Source organism: Netta rufina, assembly GCF_964035555.1.
Source record: "Netta rufina genome assembly, chromosome: Z".
Taxonomy (NCBI): Eukaryota; Metazoa; Chordata; class Aves; order Anseriformes; family Anatidae; genus Netta; species Netta rufina.
The window spans coordinates 17334109-17352528 of NC_140126.1; the positions used below are offsets into that span (position 1 = coordinate 17334109).

Here is an 18420-nt window from a genome sequence, read left to right on the forward strand (position 1 = left end):
GAACCTGTTCCAACCCCCTGCCATGGGCAGGGACACCTCCCACCAGACCAGGTTGCCTGAAGCCCCATCCAGTCTGGCCTTGAGCACCTCCAGGGATGGGGCACCCACAGCTTCTCTGGGCAAGCTGTGCTACTGCTTCACCACCCTCACGCTAAAGAATTTCTTCCTTATACCTGTCTACCCTAATTTAGTTTAAAGCCATCATTGCTTGTCCTGTCATTGCTTTTCAAGTTGTGATGTTGTTTTTTCTCTGTTACTGCTGATGTCCAAGTTCTTGTCTGCAAAGCCTTCCAGAGAAAAGTCAAGGAGGAGAATATCCCACCACACAACTTCTGTTGTTGCAGTGGTAGGCTGTTCATTGTGAATTACTCTATTTCCTTGTTAATATGTGATGGATAAATGATAGAAACTGTACAGAGTTTGAAAGTTGATGATCCTGGGGAGGGCATATCTTTCGTACCATGTTGTAAATATGACAATCCTGCAAATAATAGATTTGACCAATGTATTTCTTTTCTATTTTGAATACTGTTATTTGCATTATAAGGCTTGCTTAACCTCCATCTCTATTTTCATGATGATATTTTTAATGATTTTTTTAAGTGGAACAACTTAACTTTTGCTTAGGGATTGTTATGTTACAAAATACCTTTAATGAGAAAGTAATGAACAGTTACATAAACGAAGAGAAAAATAAACCTTTTTGTTTATTTCCATTATTCATTTCATTGTCCCTTCACTTGTGGTTTTGCCCCCTTCTATTACTGTCATTGATTACCTTTTGTTTTAGGACAAAAATTAGCTTCAAAAGGTTATAGTGCTACCAATCTTTCTAAGAAAAATCTTGTTAGATCTCATGCCATTTACAAATGATTGTAGTTGCTTTAGGAAGAAGATGGGGGGAAAAAAAGGAAATTTTCATAAACTTGTGTGCATGTGTTATTAAATTTAAAACAAAACTAAATCAGTATTATGTCCAATCAATGTGAAATTCAACCAAGGTAAATGCTGAGTTTTGTGCCTGGGACAGAGTAATGCTAGACGCAGATACAGACAAGTGGCTGGGGAGCAGCTCAGCAGAAAGGGTCCTGCAGGTGCTGGTCGACAGCAGGCTCAACGTGAGCCAGCAGCGTGCCCTGGCAGCCAAGGGGACAAACTGCATTTTGGGGTGCATTAAACACAACACAGCCAGCCAGTCAGAAGAGGAGATTTTTTGGCTATATTTAGTGTTGGTGTGGCCTCACTGTAAATATTTTGTGCAGCTCTGGGCTCTACAGTACAAAAAGGATGTTAAGGTGCTTGAAAGCATCCAGAGGAGGGCAGCAAAGCTGTTAAGAGGGGTGGAAGGCATGGCTCTGTCTCTCTTCAGGGGACACCTGGATTGTCCAGTCGGGAGAAGAGAAGGCTCAGAGGTGGCCTTATTGCTCTCTGCAACTTACTGAGGAGGGGAAGCAGAGAGGGAGGTGCCAATCTCTGCTCCCTGAACCGATCACAGGATGTGAGGGAACAGCACAAAATGGTACTGGGGAGGTTCAGGCGGTTTCATGAGGAAAAATTTCTTTACCATGAGTGTGGTCAAACACTGGAACAGGCTTCCTGGAGAGGTGTTTGATGCTCCAGGTCTGTCACTGTTCAAGGGGAATTTGGATAATGTTTCAACTTCTGGTGGCCCCAAAGTGGTCAGGTGGTTGCACTAGGTGATCTATGAAAGTCTTTTCCAACTGAACTATTCTATTCTAATTATTGACTATTGAGCAGAAAAGTCAGGGAAAATATTGTGGTGGAGTTTTAACCATGATCATTAAAGCAAGGCAAAGTTTGTAGATAGAAGGCAATGTTTTTGTTAAAACCACCAATATATATCTTAAGGAAAAAATAAACAGACCAACTTTTGATCTAAGAAACATTAATTCAGGTTTTGAGTCAGAAGTCAACTATTTCAGTGATAAACATGTGAGTTGGGAACATCTGCAAGAACATTAATACAATCTGCAGGTGATGAACCTTAATACCATAAACATTACAATTTTTGTGCATCTGAAATACTTCTGACACATTGCACAAATGTAAGCTTAGTGTCATTCTAGGTTTATGAGACTTGTTTTATTACTATTATTTATTACTGCTATTTATAGTATTGTTTTGTGCATTTTCTTTTATATATATTGGCGAATGACTGAATTCTTCTCCTAATATGACTTTGCATTACATAAAATTCTAAAACTGTTTTACTCAGGGTTAGGGCTCGTTTCAAGTGCATAAATTTACTATTCTTGCTAAACATACATATGTAGTTGATATGCTAATGACTTTCAAGGTTATATTGGAAGGGGAAAACATTACACTTGCTTAGTAGCTGTAATTATGGTGCCAGAAGATGGCACTGAACAAATACATAGCACATCTTAGATTTTGTAGGGTTGAATGTGTTGGTTGTATACCACAGTGAGTTTTCTTTTCTGCAGCTCTGTGTTACCTATTCACACTGGTTTCATTTTTCTTGCCTAGGTTTTAAAGTGCGTTGGCGTTTACACTTATGGTAGGAAGCTTTGCAATTGGCTTGTCTGAGTCTGCACTGAAACTGGAAAAATCCACACTTCATTGTGTTAGATGAAGGTTTAATCAGCTCCCCATGGAAAGTGCTGCAGCAATCTGTGGTTTAATAAAGCATCATGGCCTAAGACTTGAGAGGTGAATAAAATGGAAGGAATCATTTTCAATAAATAGTTGTGAGGTTTTGAAATAGTGCAAGACAAAATTAAATCTTAAGCTGAATGGTAACAAGTGCCAAATGGTGGTTGATAGTACAATTAGAGTGGATTCCTGGTGCCTGCCCTTTGCATATATTGCAGTGAGTACTATCAGCAGGGCTCTGGATACTTTGAGAAGTGGACCCTGATTTTCTTGTTATACCTTCTTTTTTTTTCTGGCAAGCTCCATAGGCAATTTTAACAAAATAATATAATATCCAAGAAGCTGTTATAATTAAAGCTATTATAATGCATTCAGTAATTACCGTTTTTACTATCTTTCCTACCAGAATCTGTAGCTACACTCAGGTGCTAAAACCTGTGTGTGTTATGGAACATCTGCTTGACTATGCAAAGTGACTGGCATTAAAGAATAGATTGGTATGTGCTTTTGTTTTGCTGTTAAAACTAATAAGCATTTGACCATGTGAAAGTGAAATCAAGTCCTAGCATTATTTGATCTGGGATGTTGTGACTCCATGAATCAAAAACAGAGACCTGCTGAAATAACATTTTGAGTGAAGTCTTTTGTGTGTGTGTGTGTGTGTGTGTGTGTGTGTGTGCGTGTCATGCTGAGCAGAGAATTTGCAGTCTAGTTAATAGGTTTATAAGAGTGTGACCCAAAAGGGAGCACAGGTATTTTTCCCTGAGTGAGTTGCCTTGCTCACCTGCTTAGTTGTTAGAGCGTAAGGCTTCACCGAACTGCCCCCTTAGCATCTGCAAGCCAACATTCTTACCTTACCTACAAACCTGATTTTTTGACACAGACTAGTTCTCTTACTCTTCTTTTTTAATTAATAGACAAGTCATACTTAAGAAATTATAAAAAATAAAAATAAAGAATTAAATCATACTTAAGTAACATACAGGGAAATTGTAAGGATCAGTTAGTTTTGAGAGTTTGATAATATGATAAATTCTTAGGTCATTCTAGTTCACATAAAACAGAATGCAGTTACGAGTTACCTGGGGCAGGTGAGAGACTTGGCCAAATCAGTGCTTCAATGACAATAAGAGTGATTAAAACTCAGTACATTTTCAAGGGAATCATTGTGTAGCTGCCCATATTTAGCTTGCTTTCCCCATTCTGAGAACTAACTGAAAGTTTGAGGGGTGGAAAAAGATGCCCTATTGAATTCTTGTGCAAACTGAATAATGGGCTTGTGTCTGTGGAGATAGGGTTTTTATTGAAATATCCAAAACAGAATCACACATTTAAGTGTTGATAAAGTACACTTCAGTATGTCCCACTGCCCTCTGGTCCCAACACAAACTTTCATCCTTGGAGAGAAGAAAACAAATAGACAGCTAGTTTTTAACCATATGAATATATAAATTGTTTTTATCAGTGAATTTCTCATTGAGAAATGGTATCGTAATATATATGGAAAGGAGATGAGAAGGATATGTAATAAATTACGTAATTTATCCACTACATTCTAATGTACATAAAATACATAAATTATCCATAAAGAAGGATACGCAATAGATTGTTTAGTCTGCTCATAACTTGGAAAAGTAGTATTGTTTTACATATTTCATGTTAATGTCTACAGAAGAGAAATAGTCATCTAAAGCAAAATACTTGGGTTGCTATATTACACTGGATAGTCTGTGTGTGTTTTCTAAACTGTGGTAATTGAATGAGAAATTGTATTTTGCTTTACGGTATTAAGAGAACATTGATCTGTTCAAAACTGTACCAACAGTTCCAGTCTTAGATATTTACTTAGATGTCTTTTTTTTTTCCATCAACTTTTAAAGTAAGTGAAGATTTAGGAGAAACAGAATCTGTCTCTGCAAACTGAATTTGCTCTCCTTGAATATTTGACAATATTGACACTACAGGAATTTTTCTCAGTTTTACTGCAGCTAATTTCTGGGCTTTTATCAGTGTAAAATACTCTAAAATGAATAGAGAGTTCAAATAACTGATTTGAAAAACCTTTGGTATATACTCTCTGTTCTCTAGGAACAGAAAATGTAACTTAATTTTTTATATAAAAGGTAAAAAAAAAAAAAATCTGTGGGTTATTATTTAACCCTTTCAGTGACACAGAGAGAGAGATAATGAGGAGAAAAATGACTTGTCTCAAGCTGCTAGACACTATATCTGGGCTAGCTCTATTTTAGTGCAGCTCAAATTCTAACATGAGAAAATTGCAGAAATTTACAATTCAAAGTATGTTTCATCAGGGAGAAATCCACAGATTGTTTTGACACTCAGTTAGAAATTCAGCATGAAGATGGACGTCTCATGAAATTTGCAGCTGCTGATTGAATTTATATTTCCATAAAGGCTATCAACAGTAGCAGCCTGCGGGGGAAGTGAGGGGGAAATGACAAAAATTGTGAGGCTAGCATTTTTTCCTTAGCCTTATAGTAGCAAATTACTTGTAATAAGGTCCTACACTGACCAGGATTAAAGAAAAATATAGACAGCCAGGAGGGAATGATATCTCAGTTTAATTGATTTGAACTAAAAACGTCTGAATTTGATATTTAAATACACGTTCAGGCATGTGTATGGTATGTAAAATTCAACTACAAATCAGAAGTGTCCTTAAATTGAAAAATAAGACTCTTACTGGTAATTACAGAAGGTTTATCATACAGGTAATTTGATTTTGTAATAAATTCCCAGGACACAGAATGAATGATATCAAGATGTACAAAAGTAGGTCGTCTTTATTAGGGGTAAAAATCTCATCTCATCTCTTGAATGCACTTGCTCCCTCTCATTCGTAGACACACATACATATATGAGAGGATGTGCAAGATCTGAATTTATTTTCTGAGTAACAGCTCTCATTATGTTGATCATTTAAAAAGCAAACATGCATTTGCAAAAACAAGTTGATGTTGTCAAAACAATTAGTAAGAAATGTCATTGAGACAAATAGCATAATATAATTGATCTTTTGTTTATGATGCTTTGTATCTTGCTTTCGATGCATGTTTCTGCTACATATACTTATTAGCCACAGCAGTTGCAATCAGTGCTTTAGCCTTTAATAACAGCAAAATACTCTCAAATCAACAAGCACACAACTGAGTATTTAGGTACTTGGTTAGGTACTTACATACTGTGAGAAGCACATAGTCCTTTGTATGTCCTGGTTAGCCTAAAGTTTCTTTACTGAAACTTGAACTATGGAAGTGGAAGAACTGATCGGTGGGGAATGGGTGTTACTTTTTTTATTTTTTTTCTAACTTGTCATGAAACCACAGAAACTCCAAAATTTGAATAGAAAAATACAATTCTTGGGTTGACACAAGCTGAAAAAGTTTTCTGGGTTTCAGCTGATCTTTAGTCCCTGTTCCGCTCCTTTCTTTTCATGCTCAAAATACTTTTTAAAGAGAATGAGACACTGCTGCAGTACCTTGGTTGTGTGATTTTTTTTTTTCCTTCTCAAACACCTACAGTACTCTGATCTGACCAAAAGCAGCTAAAATGTTTGTTTTTCCTGAATTAGCATTATTGAAAAATACATTAAGTAATAGATGTACACAGGCCAGCTTAAAGAGACAAACTTTTGAAGCAAGGTTTTAAAGTAATCTAACAGCGTATAGTAAGATTTAAATAAGGCAATTTTTTCAGCTTTTGAAAGATTCTGCAATGTCAATGCCTATCCACTAAACAGCTGTACTTTTTAGAAAGCATTATTTGATTTAATTAAAAATTTTAAAAGGTACCGAGAAGGTACCAGTTACCTTGGAAACACTTGCTTTTCTTATAACTCTAACCAAGTAAAGATTTTTGGTTCCATGTATAACAAATGACTATATTATGCACACTGCTGACTTTCAGCATTAATGGTATGGAAGTACATCTTAACCATACTAATGATAATTAAGTTTCTATAAGCATTATCATAGCATTCTTTTAATCAGCATATTACAAATTATGCTTTCAATCCTTTTTTTCCTTTTGGCTTCTGTAGCTGAGTATGTTTAGTGACGATGTGAAAAAACACTCAAGAAATTTAAGTATAAACAAACTTGAAAGTAAAGCAAGCTACAGGGCTGGTGAATGTAAGTCGTATTGAACTCGTGTCAAGTGTCAAACTGGTGAATCAGAAATACATTTAGAAAGTTGATCCTAAACTTGTGTGCACTCTCTTTTAGATACGTTATTTTAAGCAACTCTTTTTCAACTCTCATACATTTTATTTGTAAATTAGGATGCAAGAATAAAACTGGGAAGTTTTATGGCCTATTAAGTGTCTACACAGCTTTTTATAATAATTAATATAAATTGCAAAGGATTGGGTATATCCTCTGTTTATTAGAACTGAGATAACAGTTTTGAATTTAAGTTGTATATCCATGTCATGGTAGTATATATACTGTCTTAAAGCCCTTTTCAGTAATAATTGTTTTCTTACAATATATGATTTGCTTAATGTGTAAGGTTCAGTTAGTTTACCTGAGTAAAAATTTAAACCTTCATTTTGGAAATAAGTGATGGTAACGTACTTGTATTTGAAATCATTGCTGCAACATGTTTGTTCGACCTAACATTGGTAGTTTGAAGCACGGAAAATTTTGTGATAGCATTTTGAGCTATTAGTTCAATGTAAATTATTTTCAAACAAACTTCAATATTTTCTATATAACACGAATAAAATGTGCAAAAGATGGTTGCAAGATCTCACTCTTCAGCTGTTAATAAAGTGCCTGTATTCTCAGGTGGCAATGCCCCTGTGGGTACACCTGGATTTGGTGGAGTAATGTCATTTTTCATGTCAGTACGTACCTCTTCACAGCCTTCTCGGCAGCTTTATCCGAGAGCTGATGGGGAAAGGCAGTCAGTGTTGTCACTTTACTGGGTTGCATTGATCCTGACTGTCTCATCTCAGAAGGCACTTCATTGCCATGCGGGTTATTTTATAAAAGTACAAAACTTCCTGTTAGACTCAGCTGCATGATGAAATGGAAAGTGTTTTCTTTCGGGGCAATCCTGGCAGACTCTACCATTATCTGCTTTTATTTCAGTCTTTGTTAGGTGTTTCGTTTGCTTTAAGATGCGTAGTTTTCCTCTTGACTCTAGTAGGCTACACTTAGCAGATACTTCTGCAAACCATTTGCTTGCTGAGGGTCATGCTGCATTCACTTCTCTAATTAGAAATTGCTTCCTCATCTCACAAAAAGAAGCAATCTCCTAGGTGGTATTGTGTGAGGACCACACTGTGTTTAGGCCCTGTTCTCTAATTTCCCCTACCCTCTTTCTTTCCCAAAGCCTCAGGTTTTCACAGCAGTAAATATTTCTTGTTTTCTCCCCAAAGCCGTATTATAACTCATGAAGAATCTTAAATGACCTGCTGGATGAAGTAACCTTACTTCACCTGAGAGAGTTTTTTCAAACAGAATTCAGCATGTCTTAAGTTGACAGTGGCATTTGCAGAGAGGGTCAGTAAGTAGCTCAGTCAGATTGTACTCAGACTGTACAAACAGATTTCAGACTGCACCACCAACTTCAGAGTCACATTGGCACATTTAGATGGGGCCCACCCCCACCTTATGTGCCTCAAATATTATGAACTCTGTTCACATCTAGCTGAGATGCAGACTTTGAAGGATTTGTCTAATTACTTTGCAGGTGGGAGTAAGCAACTTAATTACTGTAGGAGTTTATTATTTATTTACTTATTATTATTTATTGTTGTGTTACATTGCTGTATCTGCATCCCTCCCCTTTTTTTTTTTGGTTTGAGCCTGTATTTGTGAGACTTCTGTTGGTGAAAGGACTAGATCCTTTATATATACCTTCTCATGTGTTCTCAAATGTTCTGTCTTGGAGTATATGAATAGTACATGCGCAGCTGCAAAGCATAATTTTGTAACTTTCATGGTAGAATAAGTAGCATATAAATTGTAGGACAAAGTCGTTTTTAGTGCTATGTAAAAGAAATGCCTGTAGCATAGACATATATCTGATATGGGTAATATATCTCAAAGGACAAGTTACTCTGTTGGCTAACATTCCTTCAGAAGTTGTGCTCATGTTGACTCCCCTATACTCTGCAATGAAAAACAAAATAAAGTGGAATACAAGTGTTCTCTAGTCCTTCAAGTACTATGCACTGTCTTAGTTGTAATTGTGTTCAGACCTTGTATGTGACTGAATTTTCTTTGCAAATCTCAAACCAGTAATCCTTTTGTAAAATTTATTAAAACTTGCTTAAAAAAAAACAAAACACAGCAGCAATCACATTAGCTTCTTGAGAGTGTATGTGCAGCTAAGCTAGCTGTAATAATTCCATTTATTTTGGAAAAAAAAAAAAAGGCAAATGAGAGTTTGTAAATGACTTATAATTGAAATATAATTAATCATCCAAACCAGACTGTAACACTGCTGTGTTGGGTCGTATTGCTTAATTGATGTTCTCCACAGCTGTAACTTTCTTTTCATTTCATTTCATTTACAATTCATACCCTTGCTGTCATTTGCCCATTTCTCTTCCCTGCATGACTGCCCTTTGTTTATCTTCCTGCATTATGTTTTTATTTATAGAGTACAAGTTATTGTACACTTTCTGTCTGCTTGCTAAATTCCCTTTATACATGCTAAATTCCCATTTTAAGCCATTCTTCATACATTTACAGAAAACATTCAGTACTTTATTCCTGGATTTATTCACGTTTTGACAGTAATTGGTAGAAAATGGTTTCTTGAATCTGATAGACCAAAGCAAAACTAAAGAACAGTTGGGAGAAATCTTCTGCATGGCAAAGCACTGAACATTGATCAGCTATTGAAGGAAGTAGGATCATTTAGACTTTTGTTGCAAAAACAACTGTGATGTTGCATATTTCTAGTACATTTGTTATAGATTCGTTTACAAAACAGAAATTCTTTTTAAAGGTGTCATATAAAGTTGTTGGGCTTTGTGCTGCTTTAATGAGGTACAATGTGCAAGGCTTTTAATGAACAAGAAATGGGGCCAGGTTTTGGTATGTCATGCTGGGAGACTAGAGTGACAATGGGCATTCAGCAGAGAGCTTTTAAATCTCATTGTCCAATGCAGGAACTTGCCTCTTAGTCAAACCACAATAAGAGGTTTTGTTACTGGAGTTAACCTTATGTTTTGAAAGCCTGCTGTTTGCTTACACGTGTATAAAAGCCACGCACTCTGATCCCTAGTGCAGTTGCAGTTTCATCTTTTCAGATTGTTATATTTGTCATTCCTGAAAAGGAAACAAAAAACACAGGATGCTTTGTTCATATATTGGCATAGAAATAGGTGAATACAACTTGACTGCTCAGCAGCTTATAATTGTTCATAGCATTGTAAGTTTATTAGCATAAACTTTTAATGTTAGAAAGAAAAACACAATTCTAGCATCTCCTGTGAGCAGTTTGAATGTCATACAATGACAAAAAGTAATAAAAAGCTAAAATCAAGATGGTAGATTGGGTACAGAGAATAGAAATGAGAATGAGAATTTCTGAATTCATTTTGTCCTTATAAACAGAAAACAGGATGAATCTATGCAGTTCAAACAGAGGACAGTTATCACATATTTACATAAGACCTGAAGTGAGCATCAAAGCAGACTTCTTCCCTAAAGAGCTTTCAGGCTGATGTCACAAGTGAAGTTTCAGTATTTCTTACTTATATTTGTAAGAAAAGGCAAAGCAAGATTTGTTGCTAATTCTGTATAACACCCAAGTCCATAGTACCAAAGGATAAATTATATTCAAGGGCAAGAAGGATACCAGTATCACATCTGAAGCACAAGCTCATGGAGCTGAAGGAAAGGCTTTCTTCTGGCTCTTCCGTAGCTTACATTTATTAGTCATGCATTCAAATAGAATAGAACAGTTCAGTTGGAAGGGACCTTCAAAGATCATCTAGTTCAACTGGCTAACCTCTCCTAAGAGGTCAAAATTAAAACCGTGTTAATGAGGGCCTTATCCAAATACCTCTTGAACACTGACAGGCACATCAACCACCTCACTAGGAAGGCTGTTCCAGTATTTGACCACCCTCACTATAAAGATATTTTTCCTCAGGTCCAGTCTGAACCCCCTGGTGCTGCTTTCAGTTGTTCCCTTGCAATACTGACATTGGTGACCTGGAAGCAGAGACCAGCACTTCCCTCTCCATGTCCCCTCCTCAGGAAGTTGCAGAGAGCAATGAGGCCACCTCTATTCCAGACTGGGAAATGCCGATGTCCTCAGGGTCTCCTCACAGTGACCCTGTTACCAGCTCTGTTGCCCTTCTCTGGATGCTTACCTCCCATTGCTTTTACTGTAAATAATACTACTAAAACAAGAATGTGTGTATAATGATAAGAGGAGTATCTGGAGTAAAAGCTTCATAAAAAGTGTAGTTTTGCATTATAATCTCCTAAACTATGGTTAGCTAAAGTACAGATTTACTGTGGAAGCCTCTGCCATGTATCTTGCTCTTCCTACATAGTGGTTTATCAGTTAAAGAGTTATGAAGTGATCATTTCTTGCTGAGAACTAAGCCATATTCAGAGCATAGCCAGTCTTATAGTCATTCATAACAACAGAACAGGCTTCCTGGATTTGCGGGATGATTTTTTGCAGCCTACCTCTTAATTTTTTTTATTTTGTATAATTTTTAATAATGTAGTGTTATATCATAGAAGTATTTTTGTATTTTATAAAGTGTAAAATTAAATACTAGTTTATTTTTAATATATAGAAAATGTAATACCTAATCTACCTAATCTATCAATGATTAGTGGTTGTGGTGACCTTTTTCTCCCTTTGCTCGTCTTTGACCTCATTAACAGAAGCATTGCATCTATTAGTTTTTTTTAAAAACTAGTTCATAGCTTTTCAACATTAGAGTCAGAGTTGCAGTATCAACTACCAGTTTGCCAGGGAGTATGTGCATGCATAGAAACTGTGAAACTGTCCTTCTCATCATTAGCTGCTTGACAGTCAGATGTGAATAAAATTTCTGAGTTGTTTCTGGGCAAATTCTACTGTCCAGAGACTTCTGCTACATTTGGCACCATGTACTTTTGCATATTGGCACCGTGTACAGCTCTTGACCATTATTTTAAGAATGAGACAGTCAAAATAGAATCATCATCATAATCGCTTGTTTGGTCTTTGTGGAAGTATTTCTCAGTGTGTATGAGCCCTAGGCAAATCCCTGACTGCACACCGATTTCTAATCTTTCAGGGAAATAATGTGAAGTAGCTGCACCAAATGTTTAATATTCTCATTTCGTATTTTGCATTCCAGTTCCATTCCTGCTGTCTTTATAATGCATTTTTAAATTATTTTACTGGACCAGCTTCTTACTCCCACTGCACCAGTGGAGTGTTACATACTGTTTAGATACTGTGGACTTCCTAAAGTCTGCACACATTTGTCTGCTTACCCAAGTGTAACACCTACAGTGCAGTGAAAATGTACCATTTGGTCTTTTTCGTCTTTTTTGTCTGGGGCTAAGGTTTTGTGTGGTATTTTTGTTGTTGTTTAGTTTAGTTTTTTATTTTTCTCCTTTCTGTCTGTAAAGAAGATGCTGTAGAGCACCTGGATCCAGAGAATTCTGTGACTTCCTTTTTTTTTTTTTTTTTTTTTTTTTTTTATTTAGTTTTGCTGCTTAGAAGGAATTTGTGATACTTCAGAATGGATGTCTTCATTTGATTTATAATCCCTTTATTCCTAAGTGCTCTGAAAAAATACTCTGATTACCAAAGAGAGAGTTTTTATCTTTTTTACTGCTATTTGTATATTTTTTTACTGTTAATTAACTACCCTTTTATGAGAGTAGTGTTTGTTGTTGTTTTTTCCTGTTGTGTGTTTGGTTTTGTTTGCTTGTTTGTTTTCCTTCTTTTTTTTCCTTCAGTAGCACGGGCATCAAAGATAAAAAGCAGTACAGTTTCATCGTTGTCTATGACATAGATTTCTAAGGTATTGGTATACATGTACTATATGTGATGCTACTTGTATCCTCAAGAATAGTGATGGTATCTGCGTCCTCAAGAACGATGTGACAGAAACAATTACTTATAAATTAAAGAGTGGGGGTTGGCCTGTTCTCCCACGTGCCTGGTGACAGGACGAGGGGGAATGGGCTTAAGTTGAGCCAGGGGAGTTTTAGGTTAGATGTTAGGAAGAACTTCTTTACCGAAAGGGTTGTTAGGCATTGGAACAGGCTGCCCAGGGAAGTGGTGGAGTCACCATCTCTGGAAGTCTTTAAAAGACGTTTAGATGTAGAGCTTAGGGATATGGTTTAGTGGAGGGCTGTTAGCGTTAGGTCAGAGGTTGGACTCGATGACCTTGAGGTCTCTTCCAACCTAGAAAATTCTGTGATTCTGTGAGTCAGAGTTCTGGATAAATAGGCAGGGACTATATGTTAACAACTGACAAATTCAAATCCAGCCCAGCAACCAAAATCTGTAGAAGTACTTAAATCAAACAATTCGTGCCACACCAGATCCATTAAACTAATACCTCAGATGAGCAGATGTCCTCAGAATATAAGGTAAATAAGCTTTGCTGCTTAACAACGTGCAGTATATCCTCTTTATCAAAAGGCAGTAGGTGACCAGTGCTATGAAGTTGGGGTGTCTGGGGACTGCAGTCCAGAAGTGACTGTAATGCATGCTGATGTATGTTGATGTATTTGGGATTTTTATACCAGTAGTGAGAATTAATAACAATGTAACTTGTAGACATACAGATTGAACAAGCTTATCCAAGGCCTTAGGTTACTTGGCCTCTGTGACAGAGTGTACAAAGGAAAAAAAATAAAGGTAGTTCAGGTGCATACGTAGGATTTCTCTAAATACAGAGAAAAAGAGAAACAGAGAAGCTAACACTGTCAAAATCATTCTGGTTAGTGGACAAAAGATACAAATTGGTGTTTGAAATTGGAATGAATCCCTGTAGACCTGGTTACCTTATAGTATTATTCATGTAAGGTAGAAAACCTTACAGTATTATTCACATTACAGTATTAATCATGTTAAGATTGGGTTAAGTAGTGCAGGACTGAGTTTTGCCCACTTGCAAGGCACTGTTCTGTAAGGCACTATGTAAGAGGATAAGGCATTTAATTTTGTTATAGCTGTACATGACTCCAGCAAGGATGTTACTAAATAATTTTTCTATTTGCCAGCAAACAATTTTCTTGCACTCTCTTCTCAGAAATAAACAGTATGGCTCTTCTTTCAAAGAATAATGTGTGATCTTTCTTCTTGATGTAGGTTTGTTTTTTGTTTCCTTGCCAAGTACCTAAACATTGTGATGGATCAGTTATCAATTCATGGACTGTTGGACAGTAGACCTTGTTTGCAAAAACTTAAATTCTCAGTATATGCTTATAAGAAGGGCAACATCTCGATGATATCTAGAGTAGGGTTTGTTAAGTTAACATTTTGGCTAGCTACACTATAACGCTGTTGAAATAGTAGCACTGGTCACATTTACAAGAGTGAGAACTTGTCTGGAGTACCAACAGTCCATCCTAGAAAAGCTTTTGAAGTTTATTTATTTACATATCCTTTTCATTGAGAAACTGACAGTGGATTCCGTCAAGATGTGAAAATCCATCATCAATGGAAATTTCAATGGAGAAGTAAAGTCTGTGTGTGGCTGTTACACTCATATCTGTTTCTGACAAAACATACAGGGCAGGGACATGTCTTTAGCAAAGCTAACGTTCCCTCATCTAAATTCAGCTTTAAAATTTGATGTCTTCTCTGGTGACTGCAAGTACATTCTGACAACTGAAACAAAAGCAAAAAGCTTTCTCTCCTGTAAGAGACCATAAGGCCCATAAGTCTGATTTCATCTGTGTTAAACTACTTGGGCCATATTTTTTAAGGTATATTGACCAGAGGCTTTGGTAAATGTAGAGTATTTGTGCTAGTGTTAATTGCTTGGTCAGGTGTCTGGAGGGTTGATCATTTCTCCCATCTTCTTTCTGAGTTCGACAAAGCTCTGAATTTACTGTGAATAGGTAATTTCTGGTATGTAAGGTAAATCACTTAAAACTAGCTTGGCTATCTTTAGTTTTTGTTGCAATGTGAACCTACCCTTAATCTTTTTGTACAATGTCAAACACATTATTTGTGGGATATGAAGAATACTTAATGAATGTTATTATGGAAAGATATCTCCTAATGAAGTGAATCAAACATGGCAAACTGTTGCTGTCTTGTTGGACATTAGTTAAAAGTGCTGTAGAACATCAGAGTAAGGTAGGAACAATAGTTTCGGTACATAGTGTAGGATTGTTGAATCTGCAGTTGATAAAACATAAGAAGTAATACTAAGACAGCATGGTTAGGATGCTGACACTGTCAGCTGGCATTTCTTTTAGGAAAAAGGTACTGGGGAGCACGGGAAGCTTTTTCTTTTGACAGTATGTGTTCCCAAAAGTGTAAACAATTGTCCTGACTTGAAACCTTCAATAGAAATCTGAAGAAACCCATCTTCCTTTGCAATGAACTGTATTTGGATTTATAGAGTTGTCTTGCAGACAACTGTGTGAATTTATTGTTGATAAATGTAAGATGAACAGCAAAATAAAAATAGCAAAAAAATAAAATTAAAATCATGATTCTGGCTCCAAGTACCAGGTAATTCCAGCTTCTGTGGACTTGCTCAATCAACACAAGTTTAGTATTGGTTGGTCCTGTAACACTGTAAAACTGGGATTGATTGATTAATTTGATTGACTGATTGATCGTTGTTCTCTTGAGGTTAATGGAAATCAGAACCGCAGAATGAAGTAGCCTGTGGTCTCACTTGCTACTCTCAAAAGTTGAAATAAGTTTCAAATAACACTTTTATAAACTGTGAAAATCCATCTAGGGCTACTAGATATCTTTCAAATAATATATATATTGTTTTAAGAAACTGATATGGAAATAATTTTCCTTCAAATTACAGAAAAACACAAGCTTGGTATTATTCATTATTCAACTTCATTTTGCATTTTGATATAGAGGGTTCTTTTTTTTTTTTTTTTTTAGTACAGGTGTGGTTTAGTGGTTGCAGTGAAAATTACTAGTATTTTTTGTTTCTAGGAGAGGGACCCTTCCCTAGAATACATTGAAGTATTAAAATATTCATTTCATAACATCTGCATATGTCTACAGTTAACCATATTTTTTGTCTGTAGGGAAGGCTGTAGGTAATCCATTAAGCCATTTGCTAGCCCCTCATGTCAGCAGGCTACATAATGCCTGTTAAACACTTTAGTTTTCAAGCTTTAATAGAAATTAAAGTCATCACACTGGCTTTTAGAAAAACTCGGACAGAAAGGCTTAGAGGAAGTATGTACAGTAAGAAAGTATACAAATCCAACAGTTGAAGTCAGTGTTGTAAGTGCATTACAAATGCAGAGAGATGTAAAAGCCACCAGCACTACTGTGCAATCATTCTTCAAAATAACATATTTAAGAAATAATTTTGTGAGTTTGGCTCTCCAATATGATTTGACTGTGGAATGCAGGAAATGATTTCTTTTTAAAATGTGTCTTACAAAAGCTTGCAGCACAATGCAAAGCTTTGTATGTTAAAAGTAGATTATACATTCTCAAACAAAATGTATTCTTAACTAAAGATGTAACTTCAATCACAGTTTGAGGTAGCAGGTTGAAAAATACATTCCTTCTTTACTTTTTCTTATGTTATTTTACTCACTGTGTTATTAATACCTGCGTAGGACTGAAATAATGGACAGTTTTCAAAGTGATGCTGTGGTCACAGTAAAATGTAGTGACTATCTAACAATGGAGAAGAGTGTTAATTCCAAGACTTCCATAGGATCTGGCCTAATTAGATAGATCTTAAGTTTTTTCTGGAAATCTTCCCAATAGGGAGAAAATAAGTCTGTATCTCTCTTTTGCTTAATAGGTAAAGAAAAGGTTGTTAAAATGATTTATCCTCAGTATTGTTGAAAAGAAATTATTTTAAGCAAGTGTATGAAGCATAATGTATCCAGCATATACAAACCGTGTATTTATAAAACAAATAAATATAAAACATATATCTTTTAACACTGATAAAAAATTAATCTTGGTGTTGAAGGCACAAAACACTGTATTTTCTTTACCTGAGCATGCATCTCTGAAACAGTAAAAATGTTAGATACAGAAGCCACCAAAACTGATACATTGTATAAAGGTAAAAAGAGATAGTATAAGCTAAAGAAGGTACTTAGAAAAAGAATTGCAATATCTATACAAATTCTTATTATTCTGCTGTATTAAATACTTGATAATGAACAATAGAATGCACTTCAACTGTTAATCAGTGACGGGTTAATTGTAAGTACTGACTTTCATTATGAAAAACACATACTTTATACAGTTACTTCTTTCATTGTTTCCTCACCATGTCAAATTTCTCCATAGCAGCCTCAGTGCTAGGAGAAAAAGCCTGGGAAATGTTAGGCGTTATTTTTTTTGTCTGTAAAGAGTGGGGAACTTCCACATATTTCCCAGTATCTGTTAATTTAAAAACATTACAATGCTCTCTCACAAGTGAAAGCTTAGTGGTTAAAAATATTTTAAATGTTTTTTTTTTTCAATCTGAAATATACACCATATATTCTTCTGTACATTAGCATGGTATACAGCAGATGTACTGCCATATCATCAGTCAAACATTAATTTTACCTTTTTGGGTATAGTAGAATCTATGGAAAAGGTGTAGGTCGTGGTTCTCCACACTGGCTCCTCTTATAATGTATCGAATGTTTAGTATCAGGGATATGCCTAATGGTTTTCATTTTTTAATACAGAAAATATTCAGTTTTCAAGTGCATGCAAAAAGACTTGTGCACAGAGCAGTTGCCACCAATAGGATTGATGTGGCCTGGCTGCTGGGCAAAGCTCACCAGTGAATCAACTGTGCTGGTTTTTGACTCTAGGGCAGTTTCAAGTTTCTGATTCTTCACCAGCGAAGGCGTGGAAAATGTCCGACTGAAGTAGAAAACGGGTGATGGAAAGCTGAACGGAAACTTGCCTCAGAGAAGCATCCTCAAAGAGAGGGATAGGCTGAGGTGGACAGTTTGACTTGAAATATATTTGTCATTAGTAATCCAACTGAACTATAAAACATGCAAGCTTCTGTTAAAATTAATAAAATAGAATTTCAGATAGGCTTCTATGGGAGATGGTAATTGTCTGCCCAGTGTTTTAATCCTTCATTTTTATCCTGCAGCCATCGTTACACTTGTGTAAGAAGAATTATTTCAAAACAATAGTATAGTTAACAATTTAAATATTGTATATGTGTATATTTAACTGTCCTCCCCCCTTTTTTTTTTTGCTATAGGGCAGATCATACCAGAGAGAAGATTTGTAGAAGCAATAAATCGGCAAGCTTATCAGTATGAGATGGGTGACTTTCCAACAGAATGGGAAGGTAAATCTTGAAAATTTTGGTTTTATTTCAATATAACCTTGCCATTGAATATAGGTTCAGTATTTTTAATGAAATTCCTGACTATATGAATAGGTTGTCTCTTATCTTGTCTTTTGAGTAATGCAGACTTTTGTTTAACTGCTTGGTTGTTACGAATTTGTAACATAACCCCTTTACAAATAGGATAAATGTTTAGGAAGTAGGTACTTAATAAAAATGTAAATAAAGCCTGTGTGATCATGACTTTCTCCTATTAAATGTGAAAATACTTGTGCCTGAGGGGGGATCAG

General features: G+C 35.9%; 1 protein-coding gene across 1 annotated transcript in view; it reads left to right on the forward strand.

Annotated features, from left to right (window-relative positions):
- The window catches only part of NDUFAF2 (NADH:ubiquinone oxidoreductase complex assembly factor 2), a 57337-nt gene that overhangs the window by 16754 nt on the left and 22163 nt on the right, over positions 1-18420 (forward strand). Inside the window, exon 2 of the mRNA XM_084305210.1 lies at positions 18041-18130. Coding sequence (XP_084161336.1) covers positions 18041-18130 — 90 coding nt within the window. The remainder of the gene's footprint in view (positions 1-18040; positions 18131-18420) is intronic.